The sequence below is a fragment of the Cavia porcellus genome, unplaced genomic scaffold (assembly GCF_034190915.1).
Source record: "Cavia porcellus strain 051 isolate PalLab524CR breed Dunkin Hartley unplaced genomic scaffold, mCavPor4.1 scaffold_15, whole genome shotgun sequence".
Classification (NCBI taxonomy): Eukaryota; Metazoa; Chordata; class Mammalia; order Rodentia; family Caviidae; genus Cavia; species Cavia porcellus.
This window is the reverse complement of record NW_026947498.1, coordinates 73914169-73936632: the sequence shown is the minus strand read 5'-3', so window position 1 is coordinate 73936632 and position 22464 is coordinate 73914169. Positions and strand designations below refer to the sequence as shown.

At 51.1% G+C, this 22464-nt stretch overlaps 1 protein-coding gene across 5 annotated transcripts in view; it reads left to right on the top strand.

Annotated features, from left to right (window-relative positions):
* Srgap3 (SLIT-ROBO Rho GTPase activating protein 3) overlaps positions 1-22260 on the top strand; it is a 241766-nt gene extending 219506 nt beyond the window's left edge. For 3 of the 5 annotated variants that reach the window (XM_003464092.5, XM_003464091.5, XM_013146331.3), the window contains 7 exons: positions 1249-1354; positions 1495-1722; positions 5059-5138; positions 9313-9493; positions 10670-10819; positions 12823-13150; positions 17160-22260. In XM_003464092.5, coding sequence (XP_003464140.1) covers positions 1249-1354; positions 1495-1722; positions 5059-5138; positions 9313-9493; positions 10670-10819; positions 12823-13150; positions 17160-17573 — 1487 coding nt within the window. In that variant the 3' untranslated portion in view covers positions 17574-22260. Of the gene's footprint in view, positions 1-1248; positions 1355-1494; positions 1723-5058; positions 5139-9312; positions 9494-10669; positions 10820-12822; positions 13151-17159 lie in introns of those variants that run through there. The other 2 variants (XM_023562584.2, XR_010039476.1) reach the window with 2 other exon arrangements.
* The last annotated feature ends 204 nt before the right edge of the window (positions 22261-22464 follow it).

The following is a 22464-nucleotide window of genomic DNA, read 5'->3' as shown; positions in this document are numbered from 1 at the left end:
CAGGAGGGAAGCTGGTCCTCAGGCATGAGGGCTTGAGAAGAGCCGGGGACATGCAGAGGCCTGGGGTGCAGCCGAGGAGCTGATTTTAAGTAATAATAGACTGGCTTTGTCCTGAGCTGAGGAGGAGCCAGCATGTGCACAGTCCTGCGAGCGGCAGTGTCCTTTGTGTGAAAGTGATGGGGCAGACAAGGCCATCCGACGTGGGTTTCCCTCTGCGGCACTTTTGGAGTTTAGTGCAGAGAGGTGCCTTGCTGTGTGTCCCACAGATTCGGGACACACAGGACCCTGGCCTTTGGTAACCAGGTGCCAGTCCTGCCCTGCAGTCACTGTGACAATTCCAGAGGAGGCTCTACAGGTGTGCTTGCACCCTGGATGTGTTGGTAGCCCTTTATTGGAGAAGCACTGCCCCAGATCATCTTGGGGAAGGGGTGGCAGCTGGGGACAAGGCTGGCAGGGTGGATGTGGAGGCCACAGAGAGGGTCTGAGCCAGGAAAACCTTACTGGGAGAAGAAAATGGTACGATCCTGCACATCAGCCCTGCCGATGAGCTCCAGAGCTTTGGCCGCCAGCTCCCCATCTCCAGAAGCGCTTGTGGCCTCTTCCCAAGCTCCTGTTCCCAGCAGAGCTCAGAAGTGTACCAATGCCTATCTCCCCAGGGCTGAGCCAGAAGCAGGGGTCAGAGAGGAGGTCCCCCACCTCTACCAAGCTTCCGGGCCAGGAGGTAGCTCAACAGCTGGTTGTGTATCTGCTGTTCTTTTCCTGAGCATCTACTAGTTCAGTAAAACGTGATGACTGCCTGTGTTGTCAGGACTCCCAGAGAGCATGTGGCAGAAACTCAGACTGGCCATAACCCATAAAACAGAATGTGTGGATTTGTGGACTCAAATAATTTAGGTCTGGCTGGACTTGGACCCTCAGCATCAGTAGGAACACGTCTCTCTTCTATCTCTAGGCCAACTTCTCTTTCTGGGAATTCCCAGCAGCTCAGACTTCTTTCTGCCCAAGGCCCAGGCACCTCTCTGCAGGTTTCCCCCTCTCCTTTCTGAGGATTGGCTCAGACTGGTTCTGAGCAGACCAAGCCCCAACTCCTCCTTCTGACCAGGGATTTGATGCTTTGGTTGGCCAAGCCAGGATCATATTTGGATTTTGTGAACAGAGAACAGAGCTAGGGACAGGATCCACCCAAGCTGAAGTGGGACTCTGTTCTCTGAGGGGAAATGCACCCTGAAAGCCCCCTTTGTGTTGCAGAACTTGAGAATCCAGCCGAGAGGGTGCATCAGATCCAGCAAATCCTCATCACCCTGCCACGCGTGGTCATTGTGGTCATGAGATACCTCTTTGCATTCCTCAACCAGTGAGTGCCTGGCCAAGGGCCTCCTTGGCCTCTACCCTGACCTCTCTCGGGTGGGGACTCCTAGGGCTCCTGCAGTCTCTCCTGGGCTTGAATAGAGGATTTCCTCTCCAGGTGACTTATGGATGTCTCCTTTCTCCTAGCCTCTCCCAGTATAGTGACGAGAACATGATGGATCCCTACAACCTGGCCATCTGCTTTGGGCCCACGCTCATGCACATCCCCGACGGGCAGGACCCTGTGTCCTGCCAGGCACACGTCAATGAAGTCATCAAAACCATCATCATCCATCACGAAGCCATCTTCCCCAGCCCCCGGGAGCTTGAGGGACCTGTGTATGAAAAGTGCATGGCTGGAGGGGAGGAGTACTGGTAAGAGTCCTTCCTCTGAATGCTGTGATTAAGCTTGCCATTGTTGTTGACCGAGAACAGCAGGAAGCCCCTCAGCTTTCTTCCTGCTTCGGAGCCTGTTCTTCCATGAGCATTTTGTCATCTGAGCTTCGGAGCAGCCTCACGTGAGGGTCGGGTATGACAGTGAAGGCTGTGCTCGTCACAGCGGACAGAAATACAATTCAAACTGCCCGAAGCCAGACACGATGTTACTGGAAAGTTGGGGGTCATCTTCAGGCATGGCTGGATCTGGTGCTCGATCCTGCCATCTCTGCCCCTTGGCTCTGTTCTCCCTGGTACTCGTATAGCCTCTGCCTTAGATCTTGCAAGAAGATAGCCAGCAGTTCCAGCTTTACATCTGCCTGTGAGAGTCTTCAGTAGAAAAAGAGATTCTCCTTCTCAGACGTTCCAGTGTGAGCCCGAGGAGTGTTTGGGTCTGGTGAGGCCATCACACGGGGAACAGAGGTGACGCTGCCTCTGGCCAGGTTCGCTGCAGGCCCACTCAGGAAGGGAGGGGCGAGCAGCCCCTCTAAAGCTCAAGAGCCAAAATGACACTGCCACCCTGCACCCTCCCCCCTCTAAATCTCTGTCTTCAAGGCGCAGTGGGCTGGCCTTTCTCACTGTCCCCTCCAGAACCGCAGTCATTAGTTGGGAGCCCCCGTGCACCTGCTGACACTGCCAACACCCTGTCTCAGGAGAAACCTGTTAGAAGCTGTTCAAAGTCAGGGCTTCCCTAACCTCACAGTATGAAGACAGGGAAACATTTTAACATAGAATGCAGGGTTGGGAGAGTGCTGAGAATGAGAATGTGCTGTGTGTCTCAAAGCTAGCAGAAAGGAGTGTTTTTCCCATAAACCCTGACTGGCGGTTGGGGTCCGATTCAGGGGAGCATGTGCTTAGCAAATGTAAAGTCCTTGCAGTTCCTAGCACACACACACACACACACACACACACACACACACACTCACACATACAAGTTCAAGGAGATTAGGGATGTCTACACTGGTTCAAATATACATACAATGTGGACATGGTACATGTGTTGAGATAGCACATGTATTGTACTCCTTAAATATGTACTATTTTATGTTTTTGTATGTCATTTAGTTAAAAAATACCCCAGGAGAAAAAAATGCATCAAACACATGAAATTCAGCATAATACGTGAAAGGGACTGGCTGGACAGTAGCTAGTGTTTGTAATTCCCGGCCCGTGCCAGCACAGAGCTCTGTACTTAGGTCTTACCCATGCTGCTACCAGCCAGACACCTGGCGGGAGGGTTTGACTGCAGAGCATCCCTGGACTCTTGAGTTACCTACGTGTTGGGGTGGATGTGAGGAGCTGCTTCAGAGAAGGAAAGTGTGATGACCCCATTGCCCCCCCCCACCTCCCCACAAGGAAACCCTGAGGTGTGTGGGGTCTGATCACAGCTCTGTCCTCCCTGGGGGCCTCTGGAAGCAAAGATGCCTCTGCTCTGTAATGGAAGCACTCCAGGCTAGAAGCATCACTTCTATGAAAGGGAAGCCTGCTTTCCGTTTTTGTCTGTTCCAGTCCAGTACTAAAGAGCCCCTCAGACCTCAGGTCTTACCAAAGAACCATATCCAGCAATAGCACTTTTCACAATCCCATTTGCTTCCCATGAGACTGGAAATTTATTAATTATGTGGTAACTTTGGAAACGGTTTCAAAGCCAAAAACAGAGGTTTGGCTGAAGGCCTCAGCAGGGGCCAGCACGCACGCATTGGACAAACGGTCTTCGAGGGTGTGCTGTGGTCCAGGCTCCAGGCTGGGGCTTGAGGATGGAATGCTGACACAGGGCGCTGTGATGCAGCTGGAGGCAGGTGGCTCTGGGAACAGGGTGTTAGGAAGGGCTTGGAATTAGGGACTAAGGGCCAGCTCCATAAGGGGTGGGAGGAGAATATTCCAGGCTTAGAGAGCTCAGTAAGGGACGAGGAGGTCAGGGTGGCTGGTGTGCTGTGTGTGATGTGGGAATGGGAGGGACAAGGCTCCCTGGTTGGACACTGGAGTCTGGATCTGATCTAGGGGGCCATGGAGAGCTTTTCATCCTAAAGTCCCCGTCTCTGTAAATGGCGCTGTGATCGTCGCCTCCTCTGAGAAGCCTGCCCTGAGTTTTCAGGTAGACCTCCTCTGCTCTTGGTGCAGCTATTTCAGCTTGCGGCGGTGTTGTCACCTGGCCTGTGTTTGTGGGTCGTTTTCTTGTCGCCTTCTCTGGCACAGAAGCAGTGCAGCCGCAGGCCTCCCCTCCTGTCACGGAACCCTCCTGCCTAGTGCAGCAGCGAACCTTACGACTGTCAGTGGCTCAGGGACATCCTGACCCACTGACTGTGAGAGCACTGGGCCTCAGCTGTTCATAGTCTAGCTTGGGCTGTCAGGGGTGACAGAATTCCAGGACACGTCTGTGGCATGTCATGGCAGCCAAGCTGCATGCCTTGCCCAGAGGGCACAGCCCTGCCGCCCCAAACCGGGAATTGAACCCAGGGCCTCTACACTGAGCTGTCTCCTCGGCCGTTCTTATTGTTTATTTTGAGACGGGGTCTTACTAAGTTTGCCAGGCTAGTCTTGAACTTGCGATCTTCTAGTCTCTGTCTCCCACAGAGCTGGGATGAAGGCAGGTGCCGTCACACTGAGACAAGGGGCCAGGCCAGGTGAAATGACTCACAGGAACCGAAGGGTCCTTTCTGTTCTGGCCTAAGGACCTTCTGGTGCCTGATCACCGCAGTCCAGATCCTACTACAGAACAGGCAAGCGTCATCTAAGTCCGTTGTCTGTTTCTGTAGCAGAAAACCTGAGGATGAGTCACTTACAGTACACAGAAATGTGTACGAATCACGGTTCTGGAAACCTAAGTTTGGTGCCAGCATTTATGCTGCATTACCCCCTGGCACAGGCAGAAGGGCAAAAAGCCGAGAGAGAGAGTGACAGGGGTCAGGTCAGACTTGCTCGGTAACAGCCCATTCTCATGCAGCTAATCCACTGCCATGATAAACACATCAATCCCTCCATGAGAGCAGAGCCACCTCCCAACCTGGTGTGTTGGGGACAAAGTTTCTAACACATGACCTTTGGGGGACACATCCAAAGCATGAACCATCTTCACCAAGATGACACCCCCAGCAAATTCCAGGGCCAGGAGGGAGCGAGGGAGGCCCCAGAGTGGAGTCTGATTAGAAGATCTGAGCAGGCAGACAGAAAGTTAGACAGATGTGAGCCTGGCCAGCTCCGGGTGAGGGCCTCTGGAAACCAAGAGCACCAGGGCAGCCAGCCTCTACTGAGTCCCTTCCCTGTGTTTCCTTGCAGTGACAGCCCACACAGCGAGCCAGGGACCATTGATGAAGTTGACCATGACAATGGCACGGAGCCTCACACTAGTGATGAAGGTGAGTATGGGGAGCCAGGCCAGGGGCCTCACCCGAGGGCCCCTGTGTGGCCTCCTGGGCTGGGCCTCCAGCCTGCTATACCTGCACAATCATCCTTCAGAAGAGGTGGGGGTCCAGAGAACTCCTCTCGTTGCATGCCCCAGGCCCTGATGCCAAGCAGGTCCTCACCACAGTCCACACCTGACCTGCATCCAGGTCAGGCCCAGGTGCAAATCCTAAAGGACAAAAGTGTCAGGTAGGAAACACCCACTGTCTCTCTCCTGGAGGATCCCCCTGGGAGCTGAGACATGGCGATGAGTGAGGCAGGTCCTCAAGGAGTTCCCAGCCTGTCACAAGACCTTGATGAATTGCAAGAAGCTCCTCACGGTGCAGAGTGGCAGTGCCAGGTATCAGGTGCCACCCCAGCATGAAGCCCAGCGGGAAAGCGTCAGACAGTATATGGCAAAAGACGAGTAAGGCTTTGAGGTAGCTGCCCATCCTGCCACCCCTGGAGACAAAGAAAGAGGGTTGATTTGCCTCCAAGGTTTCTGGACTGCACAGACAGCACTCGGAGGACATGGGCTCTGGCCAGTTTACCCTCTTGGTAAGCTGGCCCAGAATGTCTTAGGGATCCACTGGAGTATTTTAATTTCTTTGAAATACAGAATAAATAATATGATATTCCATCTGGATTATACTTGTTCTTATGCTAATTCAGTTGGAAAGTATAACTTTGAATTTATTCTTTTAACAGACAAAGGCTGGTTAAGCGGCAGGATCCACAGCAGTCAGACAGGGACTAAGGTTGCTTCCTGTCTGCATGTCAGGTTTTAGTTTTGTTAGTTTTTTTTTTTTTTTTTCAGTAGTGGAGATGGAACCCGGAGAAGCTCTCCCACCGAGCTATACCCTCAGCCTTTTCAGTTTTTATTTTGAATCAAGGTCTCGTTAAGTTGGCCAGACTAGACTTGAATTTAGAATCCTCCAACCTCAGCCTTCTGAGGAGCTTCTATTATAGGTATGCACCCTGCACCTGTCTTGTAATTTTACTTAAAAAAAACAACAACATTGCTTAGAATGCTGGGCACCTGCAGTCCCAGCACTCTGGGAGGCTCAGGTAGGAGGATCACAGATTCAAGCCCAGTCTGGGCAACTTAAATGACACCCTCCCTCAAAATTTAAAATAAAAAAAAGTAAAATGTCTAGGGTTGTAGCTGAGTAAAACGTTCCAGTGATTCAATCCCAGAACCCTAAAAAAAAAAAAAAAAAATACAAACAAGAAAAATGAAAAGCACTCCAAAGATTATTACTACTTGGAAGTTCCTTTACTTGGCGTCTGTGCTTTCCCTATGGGCCCATCCCAGGCTCTTGTTGGCAGACGTGTTTGTCAGAAGAGCTTAGTATATACTCATATTAAGTTTCTGGGCTGGAAAAAGATAAGACTTATGGGTTTTCACTTTTTCAGTAGGACTGTTTTAGTTGCTAATGTCAGAACCCTCAACTCAGATGGACATGAGCACAGAAGGTGTTCAGCTCATACCTGCAGTCCCACGGGAGTGGACTTCAGGCACAGCTTGATTCAGGAGCACAGAGGATATTGTCAGGACGTGGGGTGCCTCTTCCTGCTTTCTTCCCTGCTAGTTTTGTTCTCACATGGAATCTCCCTGTGGAGGGCTCTGGGGCAGTTTCAGGCTTTCACTGTTCCTTTCACCGAAAGCCTCGTTGGAAAACAGCTTTCTTTTCATAATGGTTTCATGAAACGCTCTGGGGAAGTTTCCTTAGATTGCCTTAGGTTGCACCCCCAGGCATGAGTTCATCACTAGGCCAGAGGGGGAATTGGGTCACAGAAAGCAAACCCAGACGTCCAGTTTCACCAGAACCTAGGCTGGAGTTGTCCTGAACTGTCTTTGGATTTTGTTGGCTTTCCCTGTTTTTCTATCTTATCTCATTAGACTCTGCTTCGTTCCTCTTGTGTGGTGTCGGTTTCGTTGGTACCTCTTTTTTTTTTTTCAGAATCTTAATGCAGAAGTGCATGTTATTGCTTTGCGACATTGTTTCTCAGTACAGGCGTTTATGGCCATAACTTCCCTCTAAGCTTAAGTACATTGTGTCCTCATTTTTATTCATCACAGGTACTTGTGTTCTCTGTTTTTATGGTTAAAGATGGTCACTTATGTTCAACCTGAAAAAGTCTTAGTATTTATGTATGATAGTCTTAATAGTGGCAAATTTTCTGGTTTTTAAAACTTGGATCATACTTTCATTATATTTTTGAAAGATAGTTTTACTCTTCTAGAAGCATCTTACTTCAAGCACTTTGACCATGATATTCCAACACCTTCCGGCATCCATAGTTTCTGCCAGGCAGTCGGCTGTTGATCTTACCAAAGTGTTTCTTTCTCTTGCTGATGTGCAGACTGTATCCTTGTACCTGACTTTCGCTGTTCTTACTGTAATTTGTCTATTTGTCGCTCTCTTACATTTATTCTACTTGGAGTTCACTGAGTTTTCTGTCTGTTCTGAGTCTCGTTGCTGGTTTTTAGTAAACTTGTGAAATTCTTAGTCGTATTTCTTCTTTTATTTCTACCTTATTGCCTCTAATTTCGTTTTTGGTATTCATTATACATATGACAGTACACCTAGTAGTGCCTGAGTTTCTTAGACCTGTCAAGTCTTTTGTTGTGCCCTTTGTAAATTTGTTTATTTCAGTTGTACTTTATAATTCTATATCTGAGGTTTAGAAAAAGACTAGGTTGGTAAGGTCACACAAGTCATAAGTAAGAAAGTCAGGTGTTATAATCTTAACTACATGATGGACAAGTAGATGAATGGAGACAAGATCATTCAGATAGTCTCAAGAAGGTCAGCATTTAGAAGGTGTCTTCAGGCTATAGACAGCAGGGCTTTTTTTAAAAAAATCTCTTTTGTCTGTTAAAAAAAAGTCCAGCATGGTAGTAGATGCCTGCAATTCCCACTACTTGGGAAGCTGAGGCAAGAGAGTCACAAATTTGAGTCCAGCCTGGATAACTAAGTGAGACCCATCTGAAAAATAAAACTCAAAGAAAACAGGGCCAAAGATGTGGCTTAATGGTAGAATACTTGCTTACCATGTGCAGGGGCCTGGGTTCAATCTCCAGCACTGCAAATAAAAATTAATTAACAATGAAATATCTTTGTGCTTGCCTTAAAATATAAATTTTTTAAGCAAGCATGAGCATTTGTTAAGGTACAGACTATGACACAATTTAAATAAATAGTAGACACCATCCCTCTGCTCTCCCAAAAGTGTCTTTCCCAAATATCACCAGCTGTGTGGTTTTACACATATCATTAAAGCCTTCGGGCACCTGGGTTTCTTCTCTGGTCCTCTCCAGCAGTCTAAGCCCACTAGTGATTATAATTACAGTTGTGACATTCACTGTCAGCTGAGAACTGGAAGTCCAAGATCAGGGTGCTATATCAGAGTTGACTTGGGTGCGGGGCCCTTCCTTGCCTGTAGATAAGTGCTTTCTCGTTCTGTCCGAGCAGGGAAAGACATCTTCGTGTTTCACTTCATCTTCTTATAAGGATGCCAGTCCTATTGGATTAAAGCCTTACAATGTATTCACCAGCACTTCAAGTACCTTAACTGAACTAAAGACTTTGTCTCCAACTACAATCACACTGGGTATTCGGGCTTCCACATGTCAATGTTGAGTGGGACACAACTCAGTCCATCACAACGAGCTTGAGGATTCTGGGAAGCTTAGAAGTTATGTGTCACATTTTGTACACTCACCATCTTTTTGACCTCTCAAAATATTAAGAACGATCAGAATTATGGGAAGGAAAGGCAAGAGAAGGGATGGGAAGGAAGGAAAGGGCTCATGGGAAAACAGAGTTAGAACTTACGATAAGGCGTAAAAGAAAAAGAAATCTCTTCAAATATTGTCTTAATGAGTGCTAAAAAGTTGAGAGCAATAGGGGCAATGGAAAATAGGAATCTGGTATATTTGTTCCTTGTGGACATTTTGAGAAATTAGATGACTGACCTTAGGTCACACGGTGGGGAGATCCGAGCCTGGAACCCCAGTGACCCTAGTAGATGTTTTTACCAGGCACAGCACCTGTCCTGCCCACAGAGGCAGGCATCCCAGTGAGCCTCCTGGGCTGTCCCTGTGCTGACGTGTGGATGCTCTTTCTCTCGTTTTCCTTCCAGAAGTGGAGCAGATCGAAGCCATTGCCAAGTTTGATTACGTGGGGCGGTCCCCACGTGAGCTGTCCTTCAAGAAGGGAGCCTCGCTGCTCCTGTACCACCGCGCCTCGGAGGACTGGTGGGAGGGCCGGCACAACGGCGTGGACGGACTCATCCCTCATCAGTACATAGTTGTACAGGACATGTGAGTGGGAGCTGCAGACCTTCTGTGACGAGAGCAGTGATATATTGGTGCTGTCTGCAGTACACTGGAAGGGTTGTATATGCTGGCATAATAGACTTGATGGATCTAAGAATGGGTTAGATCCTACTTCCCTCTAAATGGTAATCCACTTAGCAAATATGCAAATTTCTGCTCCTTAGAGCACATGGTGACATGTGTGGTGCTCCTGGCTGGCCATCCTGGTCCACCAGACAGCTTTCTGGACCTTGCTCACCCCCATGGTTCATAATGTCCAGTGGCTCTGGCCATATCTCTTCTCCTGTCTTCTCCTAACCAGTGACCAGCCCACTCCCCCTTTGCTGCCCAGTATCTCTACTGACAGCTCCCTCTCAATGGGATGGACAGAAACAAGCATGTCTTTGTATAATTATAATTTCAAGGGTTAAAGAAGTCCCACACTCCAAGTACCTAGCCCTTAGCAAGTCTACATTTTCCATCCCTTTGAGCCACCAAAGTTTCCCTCCTGTATATACATTCCCTGCAAACTCTAGTCAGGTGCAAGGAAATTATTAATCATGGAAGCAGCCACAAGCTAAACCTCATAACCTCATAACCTATGTTTTTATGGAAGAGAAGGTCCAAGCCAGAAAAAAAGCCAGGACCAGACGAATGCTAAGAGGAATGCTGTAGTGGAGGACCATCAGCACCCTCTGATGTCCCCAGGTCCCTGAGGGCAGAGTATGTCCCTGCGGGGAAGAGGGCTATGGAAAGAGGTTGGCAGAGTCCCCTAGGAACTCGAGCCCCTCACAGTTATTTTGCATTGTGGATGGGGAGCTGAGTGAGCCCTGAATCACTTCTGTAGCCACACGGAGACCCGGATATCTGGCATTCCCTTTGCTCAGTGTACAGCCACCTCCAGCTTCACCAGCACCCCCTGCAGCTCTTAGTCTGGCTTAGTTATGGGCACAGACTTGGACAGAAAAACAAGCAAGAGCTGGGGAGAGGGGAGCTGGGTATGGATAAGCCCTGCCGGGGAAGCTTCGGAGCACAGTGTTGGGTGTGCATGGGACAGCGTAGGCCGCAGAGACCACTGGCACAGGTGTATGTTGACTCTGCTCCTCAGACACTTGGTGAGGAGCCTGTGCACCCTGCGTCCTCTACAGGGAGCATCCTCCATGTCATGTCTTTCTTCTCCAGGGACGATGCCTTTTCTGACAGCTTGAGCCAAAAGGCTGACAGCGAGGCCAGCAGTGGGCCACTGCTGGACGACAAGGCCTCCTCCAAGAACGACCTCCAGTCCCCCACGGAGCACATCTCAGACTACGGCTTTGGGGGGGTGATGGGCCGGTAGGAAGCACTGGTTTATTTTATTGCAACTGTTTGTGTCTTAAATTGGGAGATATAAGAGGGCAGGAGAGAGGAGGCTGTTGCTGTTCCTTGTTCCCACAGGATGGGATCTTAGGTGCAGCTAGGCAGCCTGGCTGGGGTGACTCAGGAGCACCAGGAACAAAACCAACCAGCTTTGGGTACAGGGTCGAGGAGGTGGAGGAAAGGCATGCATTGGGAACCTGGTACTGCCTCTTTAAAATAATAATAATGAGAGGGACCCAGGGAGAGAAACTGGCAAAGATTTTGCTCCCTCTCCCCTTTCCTGCACCTCCGCTCAAGTGGCCACTGAAGGCCTCCACCGTGGCCCAGGATTTTTAGTGTAAAGCTCTCACACCCCTGAGGAACACCCTATAAACAGGAAGCCCACACTTACTGCACAACCGTTACCAGCAAGGGGCTGCCCTGTCCTTCTGCGAACAGGTATAGTCCCAGCATGTGATTGTCAAAGATAATATAAGCAAAGACAAGGAGAAAGGGGAGGAATTGAGTTACCCCACACTTTCCCTGGACTCTCAGAATGTCTCACCTTCTCGGTGCAGTGGCCACATCTCTAATCCTAGCCTGGGAGACTGAAACGGGAGGATAGCACCTTTCAGCTCTTCTTGGGCAACTTACTGGTCTAGAGACCCCTTCTCAACAACACCCACAACAAAAAAGTCACTTGCCAGGTTTTTCTCTAGTAGAAGGGCTGTATGGTTGACTTACATATGCAAGTCTTTGCAGACAGAGCCAAAGAAGCAGTCACGGTGGGAGCACATGTTTACAAGTTCATTTCAGCTGAGGTCGTGATGCATCTTTCCAGCGTCCTCTATTTATCTCCTTAAAGAGCAGGACATCGTGATGATGACAGAGCTGAGAGGGTCAGGAAGCAGAAGGCCGGGGTCGGGGAAGACCAGCGCCACAGCCCCGGGCCCCTGAAAGGCCGTCTCTTCTCCTGCCTCTCTTTTCCTTTCCCTCCTCCCTGCTCGTCTCCTTCCTTTGGGCTCTTTCCTGCTCAGTGCTTCTTCCTTTGGTACTTCTGCTTCAGTCCTGCGGGGCATCTACAGGGCCTGCTCGGCTTGGCTGCACCGCAGGGCCTGAAGCATGGCTGGCCTCAGTGAAGGCAGTCTCTACTCACAGGGCTCCCAGCACACTGTCCCCACCCCCACTGCAGCCCGCCACCCCTCCCTTCTCCCTTCCTCCCACCTCACCAGGGCCTCTGTGAGTACTGCAGGATCTGTTATCTTCAGGGTACATTCAGACTCACTGAAAATGGCAAGGGACGTCACACCCATCAAGCAGATGAACAAAGTGATCTGAGCTGGAGCTCAGGGGAGCACACACAGACACAGATATACACTTCAGCACTTGTCACACCCACAGGGGCTCCCTGAGGCGGGACAGGAATCCAGATGCAGGAAAGATGCATCCACAGTGCAATGACTACTCTGACAGGATTAGTTTTCCAAGATCAGCAAAGCCTTATGGGTACAGCCCTGTGCTGGGGAAGTTGGGGCTGGGTAGCATCAGTGCACGGGCCTCCATCCACAAGGGCCCCTTCAGTGCTTGCATGGGGCTGGCGACTCTTGGTACAGTCAAGCCTCAATGCTTCAGACCTGCTAGAAGCCCATTGGAACTGTGGAAAGGTCTCAAAAGCTTCAGGACATACTATGACCCCAACTAAATGCCAACCAAAGCATTTTTAGGCTGAAATCCTCCTGGCTTTGACCGAGTATGCAGATGAGATCGGTTTTCTGGTCAGCATTGCTGCTGTCTGCAGGTTGGGAGCACTGTGCTCCACCTCCTGTGCTCTGTTTTTCCTGAGCAGCTCCTTTGCTGGCCAGCTGTGCAGTCTGACCATGAGGCTTCACTATACCCACCCCAGAGCAGTGTGTGGCGTGTGGCACGGGCATTGACCAACCCTTGCTAAGACTGACCAGGGTTGACTCCTGCCTCTGCCCCTGCCCCTGGATCCTTTGCAGAGTGCGATTACGATCAGATGGAGCGGCCATCCCCAGGCGACGAAGCGGGGGCGACACACACAGTCCACCCCGAGGCCTGGGCCCCAGCATAGACACGCCACCCCGGGCTGCTGCCTGCCCCAGCAGCCCCCACAAAATCCCCCTCAGCCGAGGGCGGATGGAGAGCCCTGAGAAGAGGAGGATGGCAACGTTTGGGAGCGCTGGCAGCATCAACTACCCCGACAAGAAGGCTCTCTCAGAAGGGCACTCCATGCGATCGACCTGCGGTTCCACCCGGCACAGCAGTCTGGGGGACCACAAGTCCCTGGAGGCTGAGGCCCTTGCAGAAGTAAGGGCCAGAGGGAAGGCAGCCAGGCTGGCTGAGCCTCAAGGGGCAGTGGGTGGGACTCACAAGAGGGGCACCCCCATAGTCTCTGACAGTCTTGAGGCTAAACCAGAGGCTGAGAGCGAGCTGGCTTTTCCTCCCTTTTGCTGGGCCTCCCCCTGAGGATGGAAGCCAGCTGGGTGCCACCCCTTGCTAGAGTTTCTACAAGGCTGAAAAAAGCCCCTGGTGTCCAGGGCTAGAGAAGGGACTGCCTGGGTTATGGACAGGCAATGGCAAATCTCTCCTCGAAATAGCCTGATTGAGTCTGTCCGTCCATCCATCCATCCATCCACCCACCCATCCATCCCAGTCACCCATCCATCCATGTTTCATTCATTCTTCTGTGCATTTATGGTCAAACACTGGTTGAGCATCTGTGGGTGACACTCATAACATTAGGCATTAAGGTACAGTGAAGCCCTAAAACAGATGTCAGTCCACATGGAACGAATTCCTTACAGAAGAGAGAGAGCTGATAATCAGTAAACACACACAACTCTGAGCTGCTGGCTGGGCCAGTTGTCTTTTGGGGGCTGTCATGATATTTTGAGAGCTTGAAATGTGGGAACTACAACCAGGCAGGGCAAGGTCCCTGGGAAGTTGTGACCTGAACCACAGTGGATGGAAGGAGTCAGTAGCTGGGGCTGAGCTCTGTGTGGGTGAGAGATCCGCGGGCTTTGTGTTTGTGGTGACTGCACAGAGCAGTGACGTGTTAAACAGTTTGCATCATGGGTTTCACAGATATTTTTGGAAGTCCTAGAGTTCCTGTTTTCTTTCTGAAATTTAGGGTAGGAATCGCCTCCTCAGGGTTACAGCCTACTAAACATCTAATAACCAGAGCTAGGGGTCTGGTGCAGAGACGTTAAGACAGAAGGATCCTAAGTTCAAACCCAGCCTGAGGCCCTTAGTGACATATGAGGTCTTGTCTCAAAACCATAAAATAAAAACAGGTATGAGAGTGTTGGTCAGTGCAAAGGCCCTGGGTTCAATTCCTAGTACCACACCAAGAAAAGGAACAACAAGGACTGGAGGTCAGCATCACAAAAATATGACAAGGGCCGACAACCAGACTGGCAGAGCCTCGTGGCCGTGAGGACTCTGCTGGGGAGAGCAGCGTCTGCATCCTGTTTGGAAGACGAAGAGGGACTGTGAAACGTCCAGAGAGGCTGTGAGGCCTCTCCTAACACTCCTGCTCACACCTCAGGCCCAGTTTGGTCCCACGTCCTGGTGCTCAGTCCCAGGGGTCCCTGCAACCAGTGCCTTGGCAGGAGTCGAGCAGAGGCAGAGGGCAGCTTGCGCCTCTGTCCTTGAAGTCTGACTTTTGGGAAGGTCACCGAGCATCCACCTCACCCTGAAACACTCCCAGTCCTGTGGGGGCGTGGCCCCGAGCCTGGCCCAGTGTCTTTGTGTAGAGTGAAACACACTGTTTCCAAAAGCAGGTGCCACCACAGACCATTCGGTGGGCTGTGCGTGGAGAAAGCAGGAAGGGGGCCCGGGGAACTAAGTTTGCGGGGTGCTGGTCTGACATGGACGAAGGGTCTACCTGCAGGAGGTGTTAGAGTCTTGAACTGAGTCCATGTATGTGGATGGATCACCACTAATTGGAACAAGGCCCAGCCTACATCACAGGCATCACTGACCTTTGTTCACTGCCAAATACATGGTGTGCCAGGATGCAGGTGTGCACATCTGCTGCAGTGTGATGGCTGCCTCTCAAGACCTCCTCTCACTGATGGAAACAAAATAAGAATTTATGGTGAACAATATGCAAAAAGCCAGGAGGACGCTGGACAACCAGCACCCTGCTCTGCACGAGTCCTGACATGTGATGTTACACACTACAAGCTGGAGGGGAATCTCTAGTAGGGAGTGGCCCTGCATTCTCTGGTCTTGATAAGTCCTTTAGGATTTAGAGTTGCGCCTCTGTCCTTGAAGGCTGACTTTTGGGAAGGTCACCGAGCATGGTGAAGAGACTGTTTTGGGAATAGTTGATGTTATCATCAAAAGTAGGAAGCACTGCCTTGGGACAAGTGACATCTTCTCCACCCTCTCCTCTGTCCCTGGTGCCTCTCTGCAGCTCCACCTGGAGACTCAAGCCTCAGGACTCAGATTAATGCCTGGCTCCAGCCTCAACACCTCGGCTCCCTTTTTCTGAGCTTTCTGTCTTTCTAGTTCACACTCTGGGGGAAGAACGTGGTGGAGGAGTGCGGCAGAGGGGCCACAGCCACATTTTATTTGTTGACAGCTCCGCTCCTGCTGGGTTAAAGCCAACAGGGAGAGTGATGCGGGCAAGATGGAACTCTAGCGGAGTGGGCGATGCTCAGCTCAGGGAAGGCAGGCCAAGGCCCTGTGCGGTGGCGGGGGGATGCAGCTCACAGGCAGAGAGTTCCTTTCTCCCTTCCTGCAGAGAAAGCCAGCACTGATTCTGGTGGATAAAGACCCCCCTCACCTGCTGGGTGTGGAGAAGTCCCTGGACCATAGTGGCCGAGGACTCTAGGGTGACCAGGAGTTGGAACACCACTGTCTGCAGTTGGCAAAGCTTCTTCACAGTCAGTGTCTCATTCCGTCTGGATGGGCAATGTGAGCTTCGCAATGGGCAGGTGTCACAGCTCCTGGCTTGCTACCGTCCTTCACCTCCAGCCCTGCAGTGGGCGTGGGGCTCAGCTGCCGGGGAGCTGCCCAGTGGGCACAGCCTGCGCTGGCCCAGGCGCTGCCCAAGTCTCTCCGCTGCTCTTACTTCCTTTGCTCTCAGGAGCACAGCGCTCTCCAGGAGGAAATATGCAGGAGGGGTTTGCAGCTTTAAAACCTTCCACGTTTAACAGAATGAACATACAGAGAGGAAAAGTGGCAGCAGTCTCACCACTCTAGGATGGACGCTGTGAACATTCTGATATATGACTGAATAATTATTCTGTGGGCAAGGATCTTTTCCTGAATTTTATTTATTTATTCCTTTTTCCTTTAATTTACAAAATTGACCTGTAATTGTACAAATTTATGAGGTACAATGTGAAGTTTCAAGACATTTACACTAGTGCAATAACGAAGGATGCTCAAGAATAGCATCCGGTAGGGCAGGGGCTCTGGAGCCAGGTTCTCTGCGTTCAGACTTGCACTTTCTAGTCATTAGCTGTGTGACCTGGCAAGTTACTTGTCCATCTGAGTTTTAGTTTCCTCCTTTGTGAAAGGTGTATAATGGTAGTTCCTAGCTTATAAGTCTGAGATGACACGAATTATTAGCAGAAAGGATTTGAGTTGGTATTCGGTGGTAGGGATTGTTATTGTGGTTGGCACTGTTATTTTGAGTATGTATTGTGTGTCTCAGTTGTCAAACCAAGACCTTTGCAGGAATCATCTCTTTGAATCCATTCATGAACCTCTGAGGTCAGCCTTGTAATTAGCTGTAACTTGCAAGTGAGTATCTGAGGCTTAGGGAGGTCAGGTAACATGCCCATGTCACCTAACAAGGAAGTGAAGGTACCAGAATTTGAACTCCTGTACATTTCACTGCAGAGCCTGCCGTCCTGCAAGCCTGATCTGCCTCTGTCAGGGTGCTTTCCTGGGCAGGGCCCTGTGCTTCCGACTCCTGCCTGACTCATTTAAGCTGGCCATGGCAGCACACACGCCTGTCATCCCAGCTGCTTGGGAGTCTGAGGCAGGAGGGTCGTAAGTTTGAGCCCACCCTGGGCAACCAGCAACTTAGTGAGACCTTGTCTCAAAAAGAAAAAAAAGGGTGGGGAGGGTGGGAGGGTGGAGTGGGAGGGTGCAGCTCAGTAATAGAGTACTTTCCATGCTGAGTTCAGTCCACAGTATTGCGAGGAAAAAAAAAAGATTCTCCCACTTGGTGATAAGATTCCCGGGCCAGGGGACTCCTGGGGAAGCCTTTTCAAGCACTCCCACTGCTGGTCAGCAGGCGAGAAGGACGGGCTCTGGGCGGGTAGACTGTGCTGACCAGAGTTCTCTCTGCCCCTAGGACATTGAGAAGACCATGAGCACAGCTCTGCATGAGTTGCGGGAACTTGAGAGGCAGAACACAGTGAAGCAGGCACCGGATGTGGTGCTGGACACCCTGGAGCCCCTGAAGAACCCAGCAGGCCCCGTCAGCTCGGAGCCTGCCAGCCCTCTGCACACCATTGTCATCCGAGACCCCGACGCTGCCATGCGCCGCAGCAGCAGCTCCTCCACCGAGATGATGACCACTTTCAAGCCTGCCCTATCTGCCCGCCTGGCCAGCGCCCAGCTGCGCCCTCCCCCCATGCGGCCAGTGAGGCCAGTGGTCCAGCATCGGTCCAGCAGCAGCAGCAGCTCAGGCGTGGGCAGCCCCGCTGTGACGCCCACCGAGAAGATGTTCCCCAACAGTGCCACGGACAAGTCGGGCACCATGTGACCTGGTGGGGGAGCAGCAGTGCCCTCGCTTACTGTGGTACACCACGGCTTAGGGCAGCTTTGGTGGCTGTCGCTGGCTTCCCAGCGATCCTGGCCTTGGAGGGCAGAGCCGGAGATGTCAGCCTGATAGAGCACATATCAGTGGAGGGCAGAGGCCCAGGCGTCAGCTGCAGCTCACAGTCAGCCATGTGAATCCACAGACCTCCTGTGTGCAGACAGACACCCCAAGGAGTACTAGGGCAAGAGCACCCCAAGTACAGCTCCCCAGCTTGAGGTGGATGCTAGAGGGTGTCTTGGCGTGCCGTCCGTCACTGGAAGTGTAGTCTCTCGATAGTCACTCTACATACGTGTATATGTGTGTGTATATACGTGTGCATATATATGCATATATACGTATGCATGTGTCTGTAAGTGTGTGTGTGTATATATATATTTATGCATCTATATACATATACCAGATCTGGACATACACACATGCTAAATGTATATAGTATTTCCTTTTTCTTTTTATGAAACTTAGATTTACCTCAGACCCATGCCACCAAACATGCCCCGCTGAGTTATTTGGTGGGATTTGCAGGGACTTCTCTGGGAGGACTTAGAGGCCCCACCGTAACTGCTAATGAAGCAATATACCACTAACCTGCAGAAACACAGTCTCCCACCGTCTCCACAAGTCGTGGCCTTCCAGAACAGTCTGCCCCTCCTGGAAGAGTGGGGCAGGCAGCACCCTAAGCAGGCTGCTCCCAGAAGTGGGGAACCCTCCACAGAAAACCCTTGGTTTACCCAGAGAACTCGCCCCACCACCCAGACTCCAAGGGCCAACTGCACCCCGAAGGCACGGGAAGAGGTTGGGGAGAAGAGCCCTAACCACCGTGCCCTCGTTTTCCCGTAGAACAGGAAGAACCTGAGCCCCATCAGAGCACAGTGGTCGGGAAAAAGAAGGGAAGAAGAAAAGCAAAATACCGTGGCGTGGAATACTTCCAACCCTAGAAATGCCGTAGGAATAAATCTGTGGTAACTGTAGAGGTTTAACTTATATCACCTTCAAAATACTTAATTTTTCTTTACCTTGTTCTACTAATTATACTGTGTCAGACTTGGAACTAAACAGGCAAGGAGGCTTTGAGTTGCATTGTTTTCATTTGAAACCGAGCATGATGCCCTTTGGCCCTTGCCCTTCTGCATGTAGCTCCTGAGCCCTAAGTACCCAGCTGGGACCCGATGCCGCGGAGGGGTGACCCTGGGCCTCTCTGTGCCAGAGAAGGCCGCTGGCTGAGTTTCCACGGTGCGGAAGCTTCCTGCCCTCCCTCCCCTCCGTTTCATCCACTTGCTTTGGAGCATTGACTGTAGATGAAAACACAGTGATAGACACAGAGGCATGATCTTCGAGTAAAATGAGCGAGATTTTTGCCTCTTGGCTGTGAGAGGGCCTGCCAAGTTGCTCTCATTTGATTCCATTGTACCTCCTTTTCTGATCTCTCTCTTTTTTGGAGAATGGGACCCAGATAAATCTGAGCCTACTGGGACCGCTTTCATTTAGCTTCTCCTACGGAGCCTAGATCTCTTCCCTGTCATTCTCAGCACCTCCTCCTCCGCACCTCGGGACCTCTGAGGTGTGGAGTCCCAAGTCCCAGCCCCGTTCACCCAGGAGCTGTGTGACTTTGGGTGACTCCCTACACCTCATGGAGCCTCACTTTTCTTTCCCATTAAATGAACCTAACAAAGATTAGATGGAAGCAAGCCAGCTGGGTAGCGTGGAAAGCCTTGTGCCACCTTGATCGCAGTGCTATCATTAGGAAGGTGAGTCTTTCAGCTCTGGAACCGTCTAGACCTTCTTGTGAGCAATGAGCCATGGAATCTTCCTACCAATTTGCTCAAAGGGCCAAGTCCAGCCCCGCAGGTGCTTGACATGCCCTCCATGTGGTTAGGGTTTACCCTCTCCTCTAGTCCACTGGAAGGTAAACACACCTGAGGGAGACGCCTCATGAGCCTTGGTGCCTGGGTGTGGGAGTGGAAAGCCATCCTCCTCCACTGGAGAGCTGGCACTGGGCACACACAGTGGAGGGAGGGCTCAGGGGAGGGCACAGATGAGGGTGCCAGGGAGAGCCTAAGGATGGACATGACCCCTTTGCTTTGCTTTGACCTCCTGGACCTGAAAGGCCCTCTGCCTGTGAGCACAGAAAGGTGTCCCCATGTCCAGAGAGAAGGCCTGGAGCCTACCCACAGTGGACAGGTGGCTGAGAGGCTGGGCTGTGCTCTCCAGCCAGACACAGGCTTCTGGTTTCCACCCTAGAGATACACCCAGGCTTGGAGTCCAGTCATCCCCTAGGTGACATTCTGCCATAGATAATCAGAAGAAAAGTCAAAATCTGAGTAGACAAATGTGTTTCATGACATGCATAACGATAGGTCAGCTGTGCGGACCTTTTTCTGACTTGACTGATTTTGGTTTTCCTCTCTGACAGTGGACCTTGTTTTCCAGAAATACCTGAGAGCAGAGCCTTAGATCTTTTCTCTAGGCACCTATTTTCTTTCCATTGGGAATGGCTGATGAGTCCACACTGCAGGGCGTGTGCTCACCGACCGCAGACATCTCCCCACGGTCCAGCTCCCAGCCCAAGAAAATTGAGAATCAAGAATCGGAGCCTTGGGGCGAGCAGTGGAAAGCTGCTCTCCCCTGCAGGGTGCTCTGCATGTCTCCACCCATCACGATCACCACCCCACCACACCCACAGAGCGTTGGCAGTCTCTTCCGGGTTCCTGCCTGTTTTAGTCCACTCTATAGTGCTGTATTTGCTTAAATGCTGGAAAGTGTTAAAATGTGAAAGTGTAATATTTTAAAGGCTACGATTAAATTATAGCCACTTACCAGATCTTTGCACCTAGTAGATAGATCAATGTAAAAACAAATACCAGAAACCTAACTGTACAGTGAGTGTGGGAGAAATGTAGTAACCTAGTTAGTAGTCCTAAATATAAGCAATTGTACAAGAGGAAGTGTTTACTACTTGTTCATCAACATTATTGAAAGCTGTACTGATCAGCTAGTTGATTACAGGCATTTTTGTGTGGGGGCTTCACACAATGATTTCTTAACCTTCAATTTATCCCCAGGTCAAGCCTTTGTCTTTCTGTATAACCGATGTTCAGTCTGTCTTAGGAATGAACCAGCAAGATGTTCATTTAAAATTGACCAAAGACGATTAATTCCTGGTCTAGTTTCCTGGGCCTCGTGGCCAGCTGCCACTACAGACCTTTCTGAAATAAAATTGAGGACAAGCTGTGCTTCCACCCCGCCCGCCCGGCCCTTCCCCACTTCTCTTTCCTCTTACAGTGCTGCTCTGAACTGTGGGATTCTATGAAAAATTCTTGCCTTTCCTTGTTTTCAGTGCTAACGATTTCTCACCTTGAAGCGCCTTTTGAACCCTGGGCAGAGCACACAATCTGAGGGAATTGTGGGCTTGGGAATTAGACTCGGGAGTCTTTTCTCTGAAGTCATCAGGGGCCAGGAGAGACACGGACTCCCAAGGGACGGAAGGTTCCTACTGGTGAAGACCTTGGATTGGGAAGAGACACAGGGAAACGTAGCCATGCTTCGGCTACTGGCTGGAACCAGCAGTTCAGAGATCTGCCTTACAAACACTTCAAACTGGCTTCGGTACCCAAAAAGGGAGCTGGTGTGGGGCCAGACTCCCTGCCCCCCTGGCCTCCTTGGAGTGCCTGTGTGGGTATCTCTCTCATTCAGGAGCCTGGACGCGTGCAGAGGACTTCTCGTGACCTGGTCACCCACACGGAGACCACCAGGACTAACACTAAAGTCCTCTTCTCAGTCTCTCTGCCCCTCACGTTTCATATCAGATGGTTCCACGTAAAGCGAAGGCCTCCTTCTCCTGAGGAGCCCAGTGAGAGCCTGCTTGCAGCCATGGTGCTGGCCCCCAGGAAGGGAGGGGGAAAAGCGGAGGGGAGGGGAGGGAAGGCAAGGCAGAAAGGGACCAGTGGGTGTCGCCTGGCTGATTTCTGCTGTGCAGAGCGAATGTGACACTTCATGTCAACTTTCCCCAGCTCTCTGGGGCCTCCTGTCTTCTGAACAGCCATGTAGAGAATTCCCCACACATCCAAAGCTGCCCGGGGAACCGAGAAAGGGACTTTAGCTGTCCCCTCCGAGGTGGACCTGCCGGGGTCCCACCGTCCCGTCCTCTGGGATGGCCCAGCGTTGCCCCTAGCTGACACCTCCTGTCTGCGAACTGTCCCAGGCAAATAACAAAGCTGTTCCTTAAACCCGAACAAGCCGAGTGCACTTTCCCTTCCTTAGACAGAAGCCGACCCTGGCGGAGTTCTGCTCAGGCTCACGTTCCCGGCAGAGTGGCCGTTTACATGGTTGGCAGTGGGTTTGGTTCTGATTGCTTCAGAGTGGCTGCTATATTTTGTTTCCTTAGGTTTTCTTCCTCCCCAAATTGTGACAGGAAAAACAAACTGAAACCACCCTAGGAAACTGCTGGTTGCCTGTCCCCACGTGATAAGTGTCACCTCGTCTGGTATTGTCCCTCTTCCTCCCGACCAAACACCGCCACCCGCCCGTCCCCCTGTAGAGTGTCTGATCCCATCCTCTGTTGCGTATTCTGATGGTGCCTGCTGGTTTGATGTGGAGCTATCCTGTGAAATAAAACAGCTTAACTTTTCTCAAACATGCTCTGGTGGTCTTTGAAAGGGTGCGGCACACGGTGGGTGGAAAGGTGCCTGCTGACATCACGCCACCCCTCCACCGCCTCCGTATGATCCTTAGCTCAGGCCCAGCACCGTGAAGGCCCGAAGGCCTGGTTAGAGGAAAAGTGCTTCAGCTGTAGTTAAGTGAAGAAGCTTTCTGCAGTGTGACTCCTGGGAACAGAAGC